Here is an 18,169-nt window from a genome sequence, read left to right as displayed (position 1 = left end):
GTCCTGCCCCTGCCCCCCCAGCCCCGCCCGGCCCGGCCCGGCCCCGGCGCGGGGGGATCGCGGTGATGCAATAGAGCCCGGGCACGGGGGGCGCCGCCGGAGGGGCCCGACCCGCCGCAGGGATGCCTTTTGCGGCCGCCGCCGGTTTTCCAGCCCCCCGATGCTTTCCCAGCCCCTGACGGACGGGAGGAGGAAGGAGGCAGAGGCGGCGCCCGGGATGGAGCAGCCGCCGGCGGCGGAGCCGGGCCGGGCGCTCGGGAGGTAGCGCAGAGCGGGGCAGGTGAGCGGGGGGCGAGGGGGCGGCGGGCGGGGGCGGCTCCGGGCCGGGGCTGAGCGATGGGGGCCGCGCCGGGGCCGCGGAGCAGCGGGGACCGCCGGGCCGAGCATCCCGAGCATCCCCGCACCGCCGCGGGGGAGCGGGGAACAGCCCCGGCTCTGTCCCTGCGGGTGTCCCCGGTCTCGAACGGGGCCTGGGGGGGTGACTCGGCGTGGGGACACCCCGCTGCTGGGTCAGGGGTGTGCGCGGGCGCTGGGTCTGTGTGTCTGTGTGTGTCACTGTGTGTCTGTGTTCATGTCTGTGTGTGTGTCGGTGTGTCCATGTCTCTGTGTGTCGGTGTGTTCAGCCCGTTTCAATGCAGCGATCTCCCCCTGCCGGGCTCCCAGCGCTGCCCATGAACATTCCCGCATCTCCCCGAGTCACTGCGCTCCTGGGAAATGCGAGCTGTCAGGCGGAAGCGTTGCCTTAAGGCTGCGCTTCACTCCCGCAGAAATAGAGACAGGGCTTTGCTTTGCTGAACCCGGCTGGAAATAAACATCACCAGATGATGTTGTGCCCAAGGACCGGAGTTTTACAAACCAGCCCTTGGGCGTGTTAGTGGGTTTCTGACCCTAAACCTGGGGGTCCGGATTTGCAAATTCAATAAAAACTACGTTCCATGATAAAGAAGCATCACATTTTGTTTCTCTTAAAGTTTGCAGGGGATGATCATTGTTTATTTCACATCAGCGTTTTCAGTGTGAAGACTGAGCAGTGAGAAACCTCATTACCACACAATTACTGATTGTTGTCAGACATCTCAGGGGACAAGATCTCCAGAGGAGGCACTGACTGTCAGAGACACCCTTTAGTGCCACAGTCCTGCACGCAGCTTCTTCCAGCTCCATTCCAGCCCCTGGATGACGTGAGGCTCCTGGAGCACCGGGGCCAAAACACATGAATTGCTGCAGTGCCTCTCTGATGTGGATGAGGTCATAGGGAAGAGAGAAATATCTCTGAAGTCAGTACAAGTGTAGGACACTGGGTGAATCACACTCAGTATCTGTAGGCTGCAGGCTCTAGATGATAGTATAATCACACATTAATAGTTCTGAATTTATATTGATCTTCTTTTGGAACTGTTTTTAGGAACACTTTCATTTTTTTAAAAGCCTTTATGCTGGCTGCTCCTAAACATGTTTTTTGTAGTCTGCATTTATCATCCATTGGCACTTGCTGCTGTTTATACCTGTAACAGCTGCTGGTTGTCCTTGTTCCCTCCAGGCTTGATCCTCAGCTCCTGATGTTTCCTGGAGCAGAGGTGGGTGACTCCAATGTCATTCCCCTGAGGAGGAGAAAACCTCACCCTCATGCAGGTCTCTGTGACCCAGTGACTGGAGCATTTGAATTCTCTTCACTGGGGACTTTGTGCCTCACGCTTTTCAGTGTCAGACTCAAACCTTAGAAAAATACACATCTTCCTTGTGGGACCAAACCTCTTCGCTTCGCTTCCCTTCCCTATCTTTGACACTTTTTCATGGATTTTTTTTCTTTTAAGGCATGGAGAAATAAATACTGTGCTCAGTTTCGTCAGGTAGTAACTGGAGAGGGAAAATTACCTACATTTCTGGCTTTGGTGAGCTCTGATTTGCTTGTCATATGGGAATTTTGATACCTCCAACACATAGGTCTTTTCATCTGTGCCAGAAGATGTCACTGGCCTGGCAGAAGCATCTGTCCATTTCACAGGAGCCCTCAGAGAGGAAATACAGACAACAGAGAAAGTGAGGACTTATGGACTTCCTAAAAAAAACATCTCCAGCAGGCATAAAGTCTTGTGAATCTGAAGGACTGACCTTCAACTGTCTAGGCTGTACAATGAAGTTCAGAATACTTGGAGGCAGTTCAGCAAACAGGGTGGTTCTGCACAGCCAAGGGCTCCCAGGAGTCTTATCTTTATCCTAAAGTGCACCCCTGCTAGTGCCTTGCACCCTTGACTCTTTGCCATCTCCCCTTTTTGCTTCTTTTCTGATCTTTCTATCTGTCTGTCCCCAGTCCTGCTTCTCCATCTGTGTCTTTTCTGTGCAGGAGCAGAGAAATTAATGGAGAGAATAATACCCTCTGTCAGGAAGAGGCTGATGTGAATTTTCAGATCATGGTTAGCATTAGGGGTTACAATTTATGGATCACAGCATTAGGGTTATCAAGCAAGTAGGATTTTACTCAGACAGTCGAGGTGTTGAGAGTTCTTATCCTGGGTCCCCACGGTCAGAAGGGCTACAGAAGCGGAGAAAATGCTTCTCATGTTCAGACTCAATAATCAATTAAATGAGTAGAAGCCCATCATCACCTCTGGTTCCTCGGGGGTGTCTGAGGAACAGGCAGAGCTGTCTGGTACCTGCAGTGGAGGTGGGATGAGGCCAGGGCAGGTGGAGGTGCTGACACCCAGGCAGCCCTGGCACACTCCCCTGTTCTAACACTCCATACACACTCCCCTGTTCTAACACTCCATACACACCATCTTCTGCCAGCAACAGCTGCCCCATCACCACCTGGGACATGTGTCCAAGCTGAGCTGCCCTTGGTGACAGCACACAGAGCCTGGACACACACAGCCTTCTGCTGGCGACAACCTCTGGAGGATACCCAGGAGTGCTGAGCTGGCAAAGGGCTTTTTTACTTGTAGTGTTGTGTTGGGCACCATTGCACTGAAACGGGACCAGGTGGGTCTGAGTACAGTGTCTTTGCTTCTTACTTCACCCCTGAGACAGGGGCAGCCTGATGTTTACCAAGGCGTTTTTTATTAATTTTTAAGCCTTCTGGGCCGTAAGCAATGAGGAAAAGCCCCCCAGCAGCACGTGCTGCTGGGGAGGTGCGTTTTCGAGGTCAGGCAGTTTCATGGCCAGGTAAGCAAGAGGAGATGGCAATGGGGCTTCTCGCTGCACCTCACTGCACACCCCCACACCCACGGCAGAGCTCATCAGCGCTGTACAAACGCACATTTGCTCCCCGCAGCAAATGCCCCTGGCACGGGTACCCTCGGCCGCCCAGTTATGGGTGGGTACCTGTGCCTCGCCTTGTAGGCAGGGAACAGCTCTGGGATGTGCGATCCGCGCATCCCCCCCTCTCAGGGAAAGGAACAGCTCTGGGATGTCCTGTCCGTGCATCCCCTTTCCCAGGGCAAGGAACAGCCCCAGGATGCGCGATCCGTGCATCCCCCTTCCCAGGGCAGGGAACAACCCCGAGGTGTCCTGTCCGCGCATCCCCCTTCCCAGGGCAGGGAATAGCCCCAGGATGTGCGATCCGTGCATCCCCCTTCCCAGGGCAGGGAACAGCCCCAGGGTGTCCTGCCCGCGCATCCCTCGGCCCGCAGCGCATCCCCTCCGGCGGGTCCCCGGCGCCTCCCCCGCCCCGCCCCGGAGCCTCCCCCGCTCCTCCCGGCCCCGCTCCGGTCCCGCCCCGCCGGCATTTCCTGCCCCGGGCCCGGGGCGAGGGAGCCTCCGCCTGCTGGAATTTATCCCTGCTTTGTTTTCCCCGCTTTTTTTTCCTCCCCCTCAGCCGATGTAGCCGCCGGAGCGGGGCCGGGGCCGGTCGGTCAGCGCGGCCCGGGGAGCTCCGGCCGGCCCCGGGCACCAGCGGTGAGTACGGACCGGCCTCGCTGACACCGCGCTGGGCTGGGCTGGGCTGGACCCGCCGCACGCCCAACTTGTTGACACCGCCGACCTCTGACAGCACCGGGGAGCAGCATCAAGGGGCGAAAAACCTGTAATTTTTAAACTCGAGCATCCCCAAGCTGCAGATCAGAACGCGCCGGTCTCGTAATTCGGCACGAAACGGAGGGGTTTTTTAGCGGTCTGAAGGGGCTGATACAGTGGTAACATCTCCTGTGCCTTTGTTGCAGGAGTGCTGCGGCTCGGCCGGTCATGGAGGGAACCCGGCAGAGCAGGATCTGCCGCCCGCACAAGATCAGCGAATCCTCAAAGGTTCGTACGATTTGTGTTGCTACCAAAAAATTGCAGTTGCAGTAACAACAAGGAGGGGCGGGGGGTGGGTGGGGAGGTAGAGGGTCTCCTTTGGATGGGCTGATTTTTGGAGGAATGTGAGTATTCTCAGCTTTTAAAAAGAGGTATGGAAGCGGTGGTTTACCTGCTCAAATATTTTTGGTGGAAGAAGTTGCTGCCTAGTAACTGAAAAAAAAAGCAAAAAAAAAAAAAAAAAGCAGCAGCAGCAAATGGGCATCTGCTCATCGTGACTCATAGCTTAGAAACCCACATCATTGCAGCACAGTAGTTTCTCTGTACCAAAAATTCAGTCATTAAATGCGATGTGTTTATTTGGAGAATTTTTGTAATTTTTGTACTGATCCGTCTTGTAAAATCCAAGCTTGTTAGAGAAGCAAAGCTGAGATTGCTCCTTAGGTTCAGTCTCGATTTTGTACCTGATGGGAGCCTTGATCCTGCAAACAGTGAGCTCACGGAATTGGTGGTCGTTTCTTAGGCTTGTGAGGTCAATTTTCTTTGTATCAAATCTGTCTGCACAAATACATTGTTTTTATTTGTGAATTCTCGGAAATTCATTTTAGGCAGCTCTTTATGCAGGTCATCAGGGTGATTTATCAGATGTTAAAATCAGATGTAATTCCCATGTTCACTGTGTTTCATACCAGTGCAAGCTGCTTTTCTGTTGCAGTGCAAGCTCTGGATAACAGGAGCTGCAGAGCAAGGACTTTGTGCTGCCAAAAACATCCGGAAAAGAGAAACTTTTCAGTGCCTGTGTCTGTCTTATCAAAGTTGAATGAGCCAGATCTCATTTTCTTTTGCACCACTGATGAGCAGCAGTACTGCATTAAGAGTCTGAGAGAAATTAGATCTTTGAATCCAAAAGAAGTTAAAATACTGCTCTAATACAATTGATAAAAGATAAATTGGACTAATTTTTAAATGCATCCCTACCAGTATAATCTTTCCCTGAGTGCTTATCCTGCCTGTCACTTAAATGGTTTAGTCTGAATGTAATGATAATTCATCACATTAAAAATTAATTAGCTTGACAGCATTGTTTTATTTTCTTGCTTAGACAGCAGCTGTCACTATCTGTTAAACTTAGAATTACTAGATAATGCTAAAGCTGTTCTAGAGAATATAAATAGCTTGAGAGAGATGTTCACGTTAAGTGTAAAATTAGTCTTGGTTTTGGAATGTGCAGCTCTCAGCTCCTGTAAGTTGCTCCCTGAATGGACTTGCTAAGTGGCTCAAATATGTTAATGTATTCGAGTCCATCCAGTGCCAGGGGTGATGGTTCCATGCCTGATTTCTGAAGGAGCAGCAGTTCTACGTGGCAACAAGGATTTCAGGAGCACAAGTTGTCGGGAGTATTTGTGGTCAGGATTATGCTGCTGACTCAACATCCAGCTCCGTAAATAGGGATCTCTGGCAAATCTTATATTCTGGTGTAATCTTGTTAGGCGTGCTGGTGGTATTACAGAATATTAGAGGGAAATGATCAGCCAGTTCCCAGGGATGAGAGGGAATATGGTTTTGGTTCAATCCAATAACTGTCCCCATGAGTCAGATTCGGGAGAGGGGGCTGCAAGTTGTTACTTATTGTCTGTTCACCCACTGTCCTTGATCACAGTTGCCACAGAAGTGTGGTTTATCCTCTGCCATATTTATTCTTCCTCCTACCTTCTCCATCCTCCGGTTTCTGCTTGGACTCCTGTACAATACCAGCTTTTCTCAGCCTCAGAAAAACAAATAAAAAACTTTACAGTCCTTAAACCTATATTTTTTTCCTGTTACAGATCCCTGGCAGTTTTATTCCTCAGTGGAAGCTACTTTGTTGTCCATGCCATAGATCCCTTTTTAAGTTCAGAGATATGATGAGTATACAGCAAATTGAAGAGTTTTGACCCAGAAAACTTATAATTATTGAAGCCTCTTTGCTTAGATTGGTTTAACTCTGCACACTTGCACGTCCAGAGTCACTCCAACAGCAGGATATTTTGGCAGCTGGGACTCCATTGTTTAGAAAAGAACATAAGGAAATACAGGGAACCACTGGGATGCCACGCTAAGAGCAGCACATTTGGTTGTTAATTTAGGTCTGAGAAAGACCCCTTGGCTCTAGGAGTCAAGTCTTTTCTATCCAGCTGTGTAGAGAGGGTCTCACCATGATTTAGCCAACCTGTGAATGGCCTAGACAGACAGCAGTGATCATGTGCTTTCTGCTTGGAAAATCAGGAAAGCCACAGATATAATTAGGATTTCTAGGAGAAGCAACAGTTTGGTGGAGGAAAGGTGGAACGCCTGGGAGGCTTGAAGAGACCTCAGGTCACCTGTGGGACTGTGTTCAATGTGGATGTGGACTGAGACACCTTTTCAGGGTGTCACCTCTGGGAATGCAGCCTGAGGGTATAGGACTGGGCAAGACCCAGGACCCTGCAGCCAGGACTGTTCAGAGCTGACTTAGGTTGGATACAAGGATGTGCTTCCATTCCACCTCCTTTCATTTCTCCTACATGTTCTTACAGGCTCTGCAACTCTGCCTAGTTTGGATTTGGTAATTAAAGTTATGTATTTGCATTTAACTTAACCTGGCTTTTATGAAGAGAGGTCAAAAGGTAACTGAAGCATTTAATTCCTCCAAAGGATGGTCCTAAAAGTAACAGCACTTGACATGCTGGGGTGACCAGCCCCTTGGTGTTCTGCAGGACATCTGAGGGATAAAATGTTTCCATTTTAGTTCATCTTAAGGCTGAGAAAGAGAGAAAGAGACAAATGCTGGTTGCCCAAAAAGCTCTGTGGCACATCCAGAGCTGGTGGGAATAATGTCTGGACCAGAGGGATCCCAAGAGGGCACTTAATGGATGTGTTCTGAAGGCATTTTCTCCTTTCTGTAAAAGAAAAATATCTAGTCATGTTCATTAAAACAAACCTACCTCAGCTTCTGGAAGCAAGCAGAATTCTTGTGGGAATGAGTTATCCACGTGTGGCTTTGCACATAAATAAACAGCTATTGCTTCTGAGAGCAGTGCGTGTGCCTGGAATAATATGGAAAGAAAGAGGGGGATTTTTTCTTAGCAAGCTTAGAAATGCAGAGTTCTGGAAAGATTTAAGAGGGGGTAGCTGTCAAGCACACACCAACCCAAACAATACACGGGCAGAATGAAAATTCAGAGTACTGCTGCATGTGTCTCTCCCACTCCAAATGTTTAGTGAGTAGCTTAGCTGAGGGAACTCTGTAAGGAGTCATTTGGGGGACAAGGAAGAAAGGAAATGTCAGCAAGATGTCTCAGAGACAATGAGTGGAAGAGTTTCAGAAAATCATGCCTGTATAACTCATCAGGGAGGGGGGTTTAATGCAGCATTGTGGGGGAGGGAGGAGAATATTATAAAAAAGTGGAGTAGGAAGCAGTCAAAGTCTCTACAGGCCTTTCAAAGCGAAGGTGAGGAGCTCCAGCTCGTACTCTGTTGCTTGCCAACTGTGTAAAGTCAGAATTTTTTATAAATGTCAATGTGCAGCACAGAAAAGCTTTCTCTGTCTCATGTATGACTATTTAGTGGGAAAATACATTTCAGACTGAAATTTAGCCTGACGGAGCTCCCACCTGCCTGATGATGCTGTTTGTGTTTTCCAGGTGTACCGGTGGGATGACCACTCCAATCTAGTTCTGCAGAGCCTGAATGAGCAGAGGCACCGAGGCCTCTTCTGTGACATCGTCCTGGTGGTGGATGAGCAGCGAGTCCCTGCCCACCGGAACCTCCTGGCCGTGTGCAGCGACTACTTCAACTCCATGTTCACCATCGGCATGAGGGAGGCCCACCAGAAGGAGGTGGAGCTTTTTGGAGCCTCCTACATTGGCCTCAAGGCTGTGGTGGATTTCCTGTACGGCAGCGAGCTCTCTTTGGATGGAGGCAACATCGACTACGTGCTGGAGACGGCTCACCTGCTGCAGATCTGGAAGGTGGTGGACTTCTGCTGCGAGTACCTGGAGAACGAGGTCAGCGAGGAGAACTACCTGTACCTACAGGAGCTGGCCTCCATCTACAACCTGAAGCGCCTTGACTCCTACATCGACTCCTTCATCCTGCAGAACTTCGGCACGCTGTCCTTCACCCCGGACTTCCTGCAGAACATCTCCTTGCAGAAGCTGTGCCAGTACCTGGACAGCAGCAACGTGCAGCAGGAGTGTGAGCACGACTTGCTGCAGGCCGCCCTGCAGTGGCTCACCCAGTACCCGGAGCGGGAGAACGAGGCTTACCAGGTCCTGGACAACATCCATTTCCCTTTGATCCCCAAGAGCGACCTCCTGCACCGCGTCAAGCCCGCCGTGTGCTCCCTGCTCCCCAAAGAAGCCAACTGCGAGGGGTTCATCGAGGAGGCCGTGAACTACCACAACAACGTGACGGCGCAGCCGGTGCTGCAGACCAAGCGCACGGCCCTGCGCACCTGCGAGGAGCGGCTGCTCTTCGTGGGCGGGGAGGTGTCGGAGCGCTGCCTGGAGCTCTGTGATGACACCTGCTTCCTGGACACCAGGAAGGGCCAGTGGGTGGCAGAAACCCCTCTCCCTGCCCGGCGGAGTCACCACTGCGTTGCGGTCTTGGGAGGCTTCATCTTCATAGCCGGGGGCAGCTTCTCGCGGGACAATGGAGGGGATGCGGCGTCAAATCTGCTTTATAGGTATGATCCCCGCTGTAACCAGTGGATAAAGGTGAGACTTAAGCTGTATTATTTCTCTGTTCAAAGTCCTTAATGTTTAGAGTGTTTTCTCCTTTTTTGGTGAAAGGACAGGGCTCGTTAAAATAGTCAACATGGCAGTGCCTGCCAGTGGAAATTGAAGTTATTTAAGTTGAGAAAGCAGCTACTTGAGTCCTTTGTGGGAATTCTTAAGTTACACAAACAGCAAAAGAGTTTGGGGCAGATACTCAGCTTCACTTGGAATTTGGGCATCTCATCAGTGGAATTCCTGAATCAGCATCCACCTGCAGCTTCCTTCTGGGAATAATGCTGGAATGGACTTAGAGGTGATTGCTTAGTTCATCTTTCTCAAGCAGCGGTAACATACAACTGAATAAAAAATGGGTCTGACGTAAAAAGAAAATGTCTCTGACACTTGTCAAGTGTCTCTGAGCTAAATGTCCCTTAGAACAAGCTCTTCACTTCCAGCCTTACTGCAAAACCCTGCAGCTGTGTGGGTTCCTGTAGGAACCAGTCGTGGTTCCTGTAGGACTCAGTCATCCTGGGTGGCTCAGTTGTGGTTCTGAGTGATTCCAACATGTTCCTTGCAGAGTTTGGGAAGGAGGTCCATGTAACACAACCATTTATAGAGTAGCCTGTGTCTTAGATGCTTCCCGTTGTCCCCTTGTTGGAAAATGGATGCTGTGTAACAAGCTACTGCAGAAAAACAAGTCTTTCATTAATATAATGGTCAAAACCAGTGGCTCTCCTTTCCAAATAAATGGGAAGAAGCAACTACCCTATCCTCAGACACGAATATACCTTAAGTCACTCGCTTCCCAGATGCTGGAAGATGTCAGTGTGTTGTTTGCTTTGCCAGGTTGCCTCCATGAGACAACGGCGAGTGGATTTCTACCTGGGAGCCATCACTGACATGCTGGTGGCTGTTGGTGGCAGGAATGAAAACGGGGCACTCTCTTCAGTTGAGACCTACAGCCCTCAGAAGGACTCCTGGACCTACATAGCAGGACTGCCCAGGTAATAGGGGTGTGTGGAGACATTCCCTGTGTCTGAAGAAGGGTGGTAAAGGGAGGTTGTGTGAGCACTGTTCATATCTTGATCAAAGGTGTTTATAATTTCTTTGGCCTTACTTTGTCACCTTGGTGTGATGGTTTTCCTTGTAGAGTGTTTCTCTGTGTTGGGCTGTTGCAGACAAACCACATTTACCTGTATTGCAAATACATAACCCTGGCAAATGTGAGCTCTCTCTCTCTCTCAGTTGAGTTAAAACTTGGCTGTTCTACTTTTGAGAGGCTTTAGCACTGCAGCTCTTCTGGTGACAGCAAACAGGACATTGCTGGTGTCTTGAATCAATGTTGGGTCAGTGGCTTTATAAGAACGGTCTGACAGTGTTTTGTTTGCAAACAGCTACTCAGATTTAGGGATATTTCACATTTGTGGGAATTACAGAAATATTGGCTCTATGGGTGGTGTTTGCATGATGTCTGAAACCTGCAACTTCAGCAGCAGTGCTGGCTTTCCTAGTGGCATCACAAACCAGGTTCCTGCAGTTGGGGTTGAGAGTTCAGGGCTTTTTTTCCCTGGTTCCCTCAGCTGCAGAGCTGCAGAGCCAGAGGCAGCCAGTGAAGGCACAGAAGCCTGTTGCCCAATTCTATTTTGGGCAGGTGCTGCAATGTGAGGCTGATCCAGGCTAACAGCTGGGCTCGAGGGCTCTTCACAGGCAGGGTGCTTTTCCTGCTTTAGTTCTGCTCACATAGGCAGATCCAGCAGTTGAGGCTCAACACCACAGTGTGCAGGGGAGTATCTTCAGGTCCTAAATCCTTCTGTTAATTGGGGTCACCTGTGAGATGTATCCTGTATGGATATTTTTACTCATAAATGATCCTGGGGATGTTTGCACTGTTGGTTTAACCCACCCAGATTGCAAGCTGTCTGAAAAGTTTGTGTGTTCCTACTGCTATCTGTGTGTTGGCTTTGGGAATTCTGCAGCTGCAGCACTTAAAGTGAACTTTGACACATGGGTGTTAATTTTTTATTGGATTGTCTGGCTGGTCTGCTTGGATGAGGCAAAAAATCCCCCTTAGGGGAGAGACCCTTCTTACTCTGGTTGTACAGTGACTGGGATAAGTTACTGCTGCATCCAAAATAAATTGTTCTGCATCCTCTCATGCTACTGCTCTGTCCTTGTGTCAGCTCAGGTGTTTGTGCAGGTGTGTAGTGAACTAGATAGTTTCCCACTTTTCCATGTAGCTGCTCTTGCACATTGATATGTCTTTAGTTAGATCTTAATGGACTCCTGTCACCTTTGGAATTTTGGTCTTTTCAGCCCTTTTTCTCCCTCTGGAGAACTCTCTTGCTGGGCAGTGTGTTGTTTGCAGCCACTATTTTCCTGCACAGAAGGAATAAGGCAAAAAAGAACTTCATGCAGGGTGCAAATGGCAAAAATCAGCACAGAGGTGGTCAACAGGAACCTTTGTGACACACGACCACTGCTCGAGCTCAGCAAGGAGTGGCTCTGGCTGGTGTGGGGCTGCTGGAAGGGGTCTGGGCAGCCCTTTCCAAGGTACTTCAAGTGGACCTGTTAGACCAAGTCCAGAGGAGGCCACCAAGATGATCAGAGGGATGGAGCACTCCTCCTATGATGAAAGGCTGAGAGAATTGGGATGGTTCAGCCCGGAAAAGAGAAGGCTTTGGGATGACCTAATTGTGGCCTCCCAGTACCTGAAGGGGCCCACAAGAAAGATGGAGAGAGAGATGGTTTACAAGGGCCTGGAGTGACAGGACAAGGGGGACTGGCTTCAAACTGACAGGGAGTAGGTTTAGATTAGATATTGGGAAGGAATTCTTCCCTGTGAGGGTGGTGAGGCCCTGGCACAGGTTGCCCAGAGAAGCTGTGGCTGCCCCATCCCTGGAAGTGTTCCAGGCCAGGTTGAACGGGGCTTGGAGCAACCTGGGCTAGTGGAAGGTGTTCCTGCCCATGCAACAAGATGAATTTTAAGGTCTCTTCTAACCCAAACCATTCTATGATTTTGTGGAAGGAGCATTCTGGCCACAGTTCCTGCCGGGTACTCCAGTCTTCCCTTCAATGCACTCTTGATCTGACTTCTGTTTTCCTCCTCACTTCATGCTTTTGTTCCTCAAACAGGTTTAAGTTCCTGTTTCACCCAAATAACATCTTCCCCAGCCCTATCCTAGCAGTAAGACTTTTAATGTCAAGGAAACCAGAAGCTCCAATCCTCTGCTTCCTGATAGACTGAGGCAACATGTCCCACCATAGCTGCCTCATTTCCTGCACTTTTCTGTCTTCTTCCCTCTGAAGAGAACACCTGCTGGTGTTTTGGTCCCCGTGGGTGTGTGGCCACCAGAAGCAGGCACTGCTGCACCTCTCTTGGTGTTCCTGACTGCTCCAAGCCAGCAACTGCCTGGAAGACTCTTCCCTGGAGTGACAGGCACGCGCTGAGGTCATTCTGGGGCGTGAGCTTGTGTAGTTTGACTCGAGCTGTTTGGGGTGGGACTCTCCGAGGTTGTTTGTTAAAGCTTCTACTCTGAGCATCCAGAAAATGGGTTTATTTTTTTTTATTTCCATGTGTGTGGAGATTTTGAGGGGAAAGGCGGTGCTTGTGTCCTTGAACACACATGCCTCTTACCACTGCCAAATCCCGTGTCCGTGTTGCTGTCCCCGGTCACGCTCCTCCGAGGAAGAGCTCTGCAAGCTCTTTTTTATCTCCTCTTCCCCCCACCTCCTTCCCACCCTACATGGTCAAAACAACACGTTGTTTTCCCTAACCACTTTCTTGGAAGGAGCTGAGCTGTTTTGACTGAACTAACGCTGCCTTACTGGAGGAGAAAACAGCCTCTCGGGGCAGATGCTTAAGTGGAAAACTGCAGCCAAGATGTCTAAAGGGTGGACCTGGTCCAAGTCTGCTACAACTGAATTTATTTTGCCTTGATGCTCATTAGGGTCCTTGGGTGTGGGATGCCTTTCCCTTTCTTCAGAGAGTCCTGTGTTTTTCACCCTTTTCCCAGGCTCTCTGGGAGCAGTCTCTGCCATAGTTTCTAGCCCGGCAGGGAGCAGCGGTGGCTGACAAGTTTGGCAGAGCAGAAGTCGGTGCAGTGTGTTCTCATCCTGAACAGACCATGAAAAGCTCTGCTGCAGACAGCAGTGAAATTAATTGAGTGGCCCTGGGTTAAAGTTTGGCAGAACAACTGAAAGCAGTTGTGTGAGGAGCTGTGTTGGAGCAGGTTGGTGAGTGATGGTATCTGCTCTGCCAGTTGGGTCATGAATAATCTCGCAGGGCTGCAACAGGTGGACCTCGAGATTCAGAGCAACCACAGCTCACCTGGACTTTGGTTGGAGTAGGGGATTCCCAGAGCTTTACTGAGTTAGGCCAAGTGTTCTTCTGGTTAAGAAAATAAATGGTAAATTTTCTAGTGTTTGAATGGGTCAGAAATTGTAAATTTTCAGTCTTGTATTTGGGTAAGTCATTCAAAATCAACAACTAGCTCCAGCAGATGTTAAAACCAAATCTTCTTTCTCCTTAATGCCTGTGATTTTTTCTGGCCACTCTTGTAGATAGCACTGCCAAAGCACTCAGTGCTTTCTGTTGGAGGATGTCTGGACCCACTGTATTGACGTGGTTGTTTTGTTGCCTGTTTAGAAAAGCCCTCTCTAAAGAAAGGATCCGTATTGATTTTTTTTAATCTGTGCATTATATTTCATGCAGTTCCTATGAAAGTGAAGCTGGGTATGAGCTATTTTGGATGAGCTTTCAGAATTCAAGCAAAATGAAACATCTCCAGCACAGTTCAGTGGGTAATTGCCCTGTACTGGGAAAGAACAAATTGATGGTCGATTTGGTGCTTCAGATCTGATTGTTTCTGTCAAACAACTCTTGTAGCTGTTGCTGTTCCCTGGACTGAGGCAAAAGAAAAGCAGCAGTGCTTTTTCTGCAGCTGCCTGTGCTGGGCTGCATGCCTGTGCTTGAGAGACAATGGCTATTGCTTGCTTACATATACAGAATTCCAGTGTAGGAAAACATTTAACCTACTTCTCCAAAGGCCACTCAAGTCTTTCTTAACTCAGTAATTTTTTCCCACATGCTGAACGTGATGGGAGTGCTCTCAGCAGTGCAATAACCCCAGGCTCTGTGTTGGACTCAAAGTCCTCACACTCTCCTCTTTCTGATTCCTCAACACTCCCTGTTACCTGTCCCTGCCTCCACAGTGGAGGGCACTGCATGGTCTCTAGGCAGTTTGTGGGTTGGATGTGGATTTAAAGTCTCCTGCAGTTTGAAATGAACTGCACTCAAGTTGTCCATCCCATCCCCAGACTGGCAGTCTACTTTTTAAGATCCATTCCTGTGTATGTAGAGAAACACAGACTGACAACCAGGGTGGGAGCCACTGGAGACATCCACTCCTGGCTCTTGTCTGGGAGAGACCTCAGACAAGATCTCAGTGCACTGCACCTGCCCTGGCATTGCTCAGGGTGAGTGCATGTGCTCAGGGTGAGTTATGTGCTTCCAGGCTGAGTGAGGCAGATTGAGAGCTGTGGAAATTCTGAGTTGCCTTTTTGGATAAAGTCCATAACTGAGCCTTAGCCCTCTCTTTTTTTTCTTCCTCTCTTTTCCCTGACTGGCAAAGAAGCAGAACAGCTCTGAAGTGACCTCTGCAAGGTCTCCAGGGCTGGTTCTCCAGCCCTTGTAGTTGAACAGACTGTCCTGGTCACTCAGCATTGTTAGCCCAAGTGTGTCAGGGATTTTTCTCCTCCTTGTAGCAGGAACCTGTTAAAATCTCTGATCCAGACAGAGGGCTCAGAGGTTTCGGTAGGCATCTAGAATAATGACACCTTTTAGCTTGTCTCAGAAGTGCTGTGCTTTCAGGGCAAACGTGGGGTTTCTTTTCTAGTCCATCTTCTCCCTTGGCACAAAAGTGCTGGCACTTGAGTGTGTGGAAGACGTTACGATGCCATTTGTGTGGCTGAGAGAAACTATTACCTTGTGAAATAAAAGCAGCTCAAGGTTCTCTCCACATGGAGTTCCAGCATGTTCAGACATGGTTCAAAAGTAATGCTAACGTGGGTTTGTCTGCTGGACAGTTTGAGTTATCTTGAGTGCCTGACTACAAAGGGTGGTAGCAGAGGCTCGTGAGTGCGGTGTGATGAGTACAGTGCTCTGCAGCCCTATGGGTATTAAATCATTTGGGCTCTTTGTGTGAGCCAATTTGCTGTGGCTGGTGCTGCAGCTGTACCTTTTGACACCCCAACTTCCCCCAAATGAGGAAAAAAAAAGCATGCAGGAAGGATATGTTCAAAGAAGCTGAGGCTGTCCCCGTCTTAGCAATCCACTTCTGAGAGCTCAGAGGGGCTTGGTCAGGAATATCCCAGTGTGAAGTGAAGAACAGCCTGAAGAATTAGGTTTGTAGTGGCGTTATTGTAGGTGATCAAAGGCATTTTCTCTGTGCCTCGTAGAAACAGCGTGATGTTGGTTCTACCATCTCATGTTCTCTTACTTCAAACGTGGACTCTGATCTGTGATTGACTGTGGTCTGTTGCCTTGTCTTGAGGTGACCAAAGGAGTTTCTATCTGTAGAGCAGCAGTGGTAGCAGACAGATGGCTCATGAAAAGGACACTACATGTATTGCGACTGCAAATGAACCGGGCTGTGAATGCCTGTGGGTAAAGGAATGTGATCCATGGTCCTGAAGCTGTGGAAAGGGAAGGCAACAGTAGTTTTCTTCTTGGTTTCTCTTGGTTAATCGCTACTGGGAAGTCTGAGAGGTGTCATGATTATTTCCTCTTTCTGTCTTAGAAACCCTTGCTGAGATGTGGATTTTTTCCCCTCCCGCTGATTCAACCCAAGCTCTGGAGCAGGAAGTGAGAATGAAGGCCATGCCTGCTAGAGCAGGATGGGTTAGTTCTGTTGTATGACACACAGTAGAGGATGCCTTAAAAAGTGATGGTCATACCTCAGTGCTCTGTTGGTATGAAAAGGATGCTTTCAAAGTGGTTGTCGTGCCGTGGCACTCAGCGGTGCAGGGTGAAGGTGTGAGAATGAGGATAGTTACTGGGTAACTCCCAGGACCAGGGATTCTTCTCTTGTTCTTACTGTTTATTTGCTCCTTTAGTACCCGTCCCTGCTGAATGCTTGTATATCAATAAAATCCACATGTACTAAAGCTGGAGTGTTTCTGTTTGCCCGGGCCAGGTTCACCTACGGCCACGCCGGGACCGTGTACAAGGAGTTCGTGTACATTTCGGGAGGCCACGATTACCAGATCGGCCCCTACAGGAAGAACCTGCTGTGCTACGATTACCGCACCGACGTGTGGGAGGAGAAGAGGCCCATGATCACGGCCCGGGGGTGGCACAGCATGTGCACCCTGCAGGACAACATCTACTCCATCGGCGGCAGCGACGACAACATCGAAACCATGGCGCGCTTCGACATCCTGAGCGTGGAGTCCTACAGCCCCCAGTGCAACCAGTGGACCAGGGTGGCTCCCCTGTTACAGGCCAACAGCGAGTCGGGGGTGGCAGTTTGGGATGGCAAGATTTATATCCTCGGAGGGTACAGCTGGGAGGAGGCTGTCTTCTCCAAGACGGTCCAGGTTTATGACAAGGAGAAGAACAAGTGGTGCAAAGGAACGGACTTGCCCAAAGCGATCGCCGGGGTGTCCGCGTGTGTCTGCGCGCTGAAACCCAAAACAGAGGACAAAAAGAAAAAGACAAAAACAAAAAAACATCAAGACCGAGGGAGATGACTACTCCTGGGTAGCCACCCTTGGATGGTGGACTCCAAAAGGACCTTGTATTTAGTCATTTCTACCTAACCTGAATTCTTTTTTTTCTTTTTAAACAGGGGGAGGGGGTGGGGGGCACCTTCTGAAGCCTCAGAAAATGTACAGTTGAATGTGGGTTTTTTTGGATTAAACTCATGTTTAAGGTAGAAACATCAAAAGAAACCAAAAACTCCCCCTTCTACCATACAAAGGGTGATGTGGCCAGAGAGGTTCTGCTGCTCTCCTTAATGTTAAGGCTTAGGCTTTTCCTTCTGTGGTTCATGGCATTTCCACTACATCGTATTATATCGACGTTTTAAGGAAGTTTTTAAAAACAACTTTTATACTTTTTTATACCACATTTTGCTAACTCAGTCTCTCGTTTGCCATATGTTCTGTTACTGACTGTAGAAGCTGCTGCTCTGTGATTGTGACCCCGTTGTTGGCGTCGGGAACTGGTTGTTTGATGATCTTTGGTCTCTGTGCGGCTCGGCCGGGACACGGTGCAGCTCTTGGGGCAGCACTGGCATTCCCAGCATTGTCAGGCAGTCAGCTGGAATTGTGACTATTGTACTCTTGTCACAATTCCAGCTTCCCCATAGCCCAGCTCGCCAGACATGCTCATAAACACGGTTTATTTCAGCCACTGGTGATCTGCTGAGTGGATTTCAAGGGCTTTGGTTTAAAGTTCAGCTGTGGATCGTTGCTGTTATTTCTTCCTCAGTCCTTCTCCCATCTCCCTTTCCATGTATTTCTGATTTGCCTTCTTTTCCATCTGGTGTACATGCAGGTGATATTCTGCTACCCTCTTTTTTTATTTTTCCCCCTCCCCAACTATTTACCTCAGTAATTGGACAACACTAAGAAAACATTTTTGCACTTAATTTCATTTGAAGCTCTAGTCAATCTAAGAACTCTTAGATTTCTTATAAGCACATATGTGTATTGAAAGAGGTAACTGAATGCATTTCTAGAGTGCAAGAAAGTTACAGGTCGTTTCTTCAGTGCTAAGAAAACTAGTTGAAATTAATTTTCTGAAACTCCTTGAGGTTTTTTTGATATTTTTTTTTTAAAGCCTCAGGAGTCAGTCTTTCATTTGCATTAATGGATTTATTTTAAAGCCTTTGTACACTGCATGAGGTAATGGTTATTATTTTCTAGCCTAAAAACAAATTAAAAAAAAAAAAAAAAAAACAACCCAGAAAAAATCAAACACTTTGGTTATGACAAACTCATTGACCAGTTGCTTGGGGTTTTTTATATCTGAAATCCTTGCTATGTTGACTGACAACTACTTAACTTTTGGGGACATTTTCATGTGTAAGTATAGAATAAAAATTTCAAAGACTTGCTTTGTTTCTGTTACTGGGCTGCTTGTTATTTAGCCCCCCTTTTAATGTGTTTATGTATTACATAATGTCTGGGAACAATAAATC

The 18,169-nt window shown here is 48.8% G+C and overlaps 1 protein-coding gene and 1 long non-coding RNA gene across 5 annotated transcripts; one reads left to right on the top strand and one right to left on the bottom strand.

Moving 5' to 3' along the window:
• Positions 1 to 42: 42 nt before the first annotated feature.
• On the top strand, positions 43 to 17,930 carry KLHL36 (kelch like family member 36). 2 transcript variants are annotated; one of them, XM_051801749.1, is made up of 5 exons: positions 43 to 280; positions 4,158 to 4,239; positions 7,893 to 8,966; positions 9,813 to 9,970; positions 16,160 to 17,930. In XM_051801749.1, exons 2-5 carry the CDS (start codon positions 4,180 to 4,182, stop codon positions 16,713 to 16,715), a joined length of 1,848 nt encoding a protein of 615 aa, XP_051657709.1. In that variant the 5' UTR covers positions 43 to 280; positions 4,158 to 4,179; the 3' UTR covers positions 16,716 to 17,930. The 2 variants fall into 2 exon arrangements, with proteins under 2 accessions (XP_051657709.1, XP_051657708.1); XM_051801748.1 differs by lacking the exon at positions 43 to 280 and adding an exon at positions 3,730 to 3,894.
• On the bottom strand, positions 4,377 to 7,994 carry LOC127477469 (uncharacterized). Of its 3 annotated transcripts, none has more exons than XR_007906965.1 (3): positions 7,863 to 7,994; positions 5,872 to 7,295; positions 4,377 to 4,788 (listed from the first exon to the last, which is right to left on the bottom strand). It is a non-coding gene; the product is annotated as an uncharacterized LOC127477469 (long non-coding RNA). The 3 variants fall into 3 exon arrangements; XR_007906966.1 differs by having other exon boundaries at positions 4,377 to 4,712; XR_007906967.1 differs by lacking the exon at positions 4,377 to 4,788 and having other exon boundaries at positions 4,795 to 5,996; positions 7,194 to 7,295.
• Positions 17,931 to 18,169: the final 239 nt, after the last annotated feature.

Source organism: Manacus candei, unplaced genomic scaffold, assembly GCF_025592945.1.
Source record: "Manacus candei isolate 608988 ecotype Guabito, Panama unplaced genomic scaffold, ASM2559294v1 h1tg000053l, whole genome shotgun sequence".
Taxonomy (NCBI): domain Eukaryota; kingdom Metazoa; phylum Chordata; class Aves; order Passeriformes; family Pipridae; genus Manacus; species Manacus candei.
The sequence above is the reverse complement of the archived record's forward strand: the minus strand, read 5'-3'. Positions and strand labels throughout refer to the sequence as shown.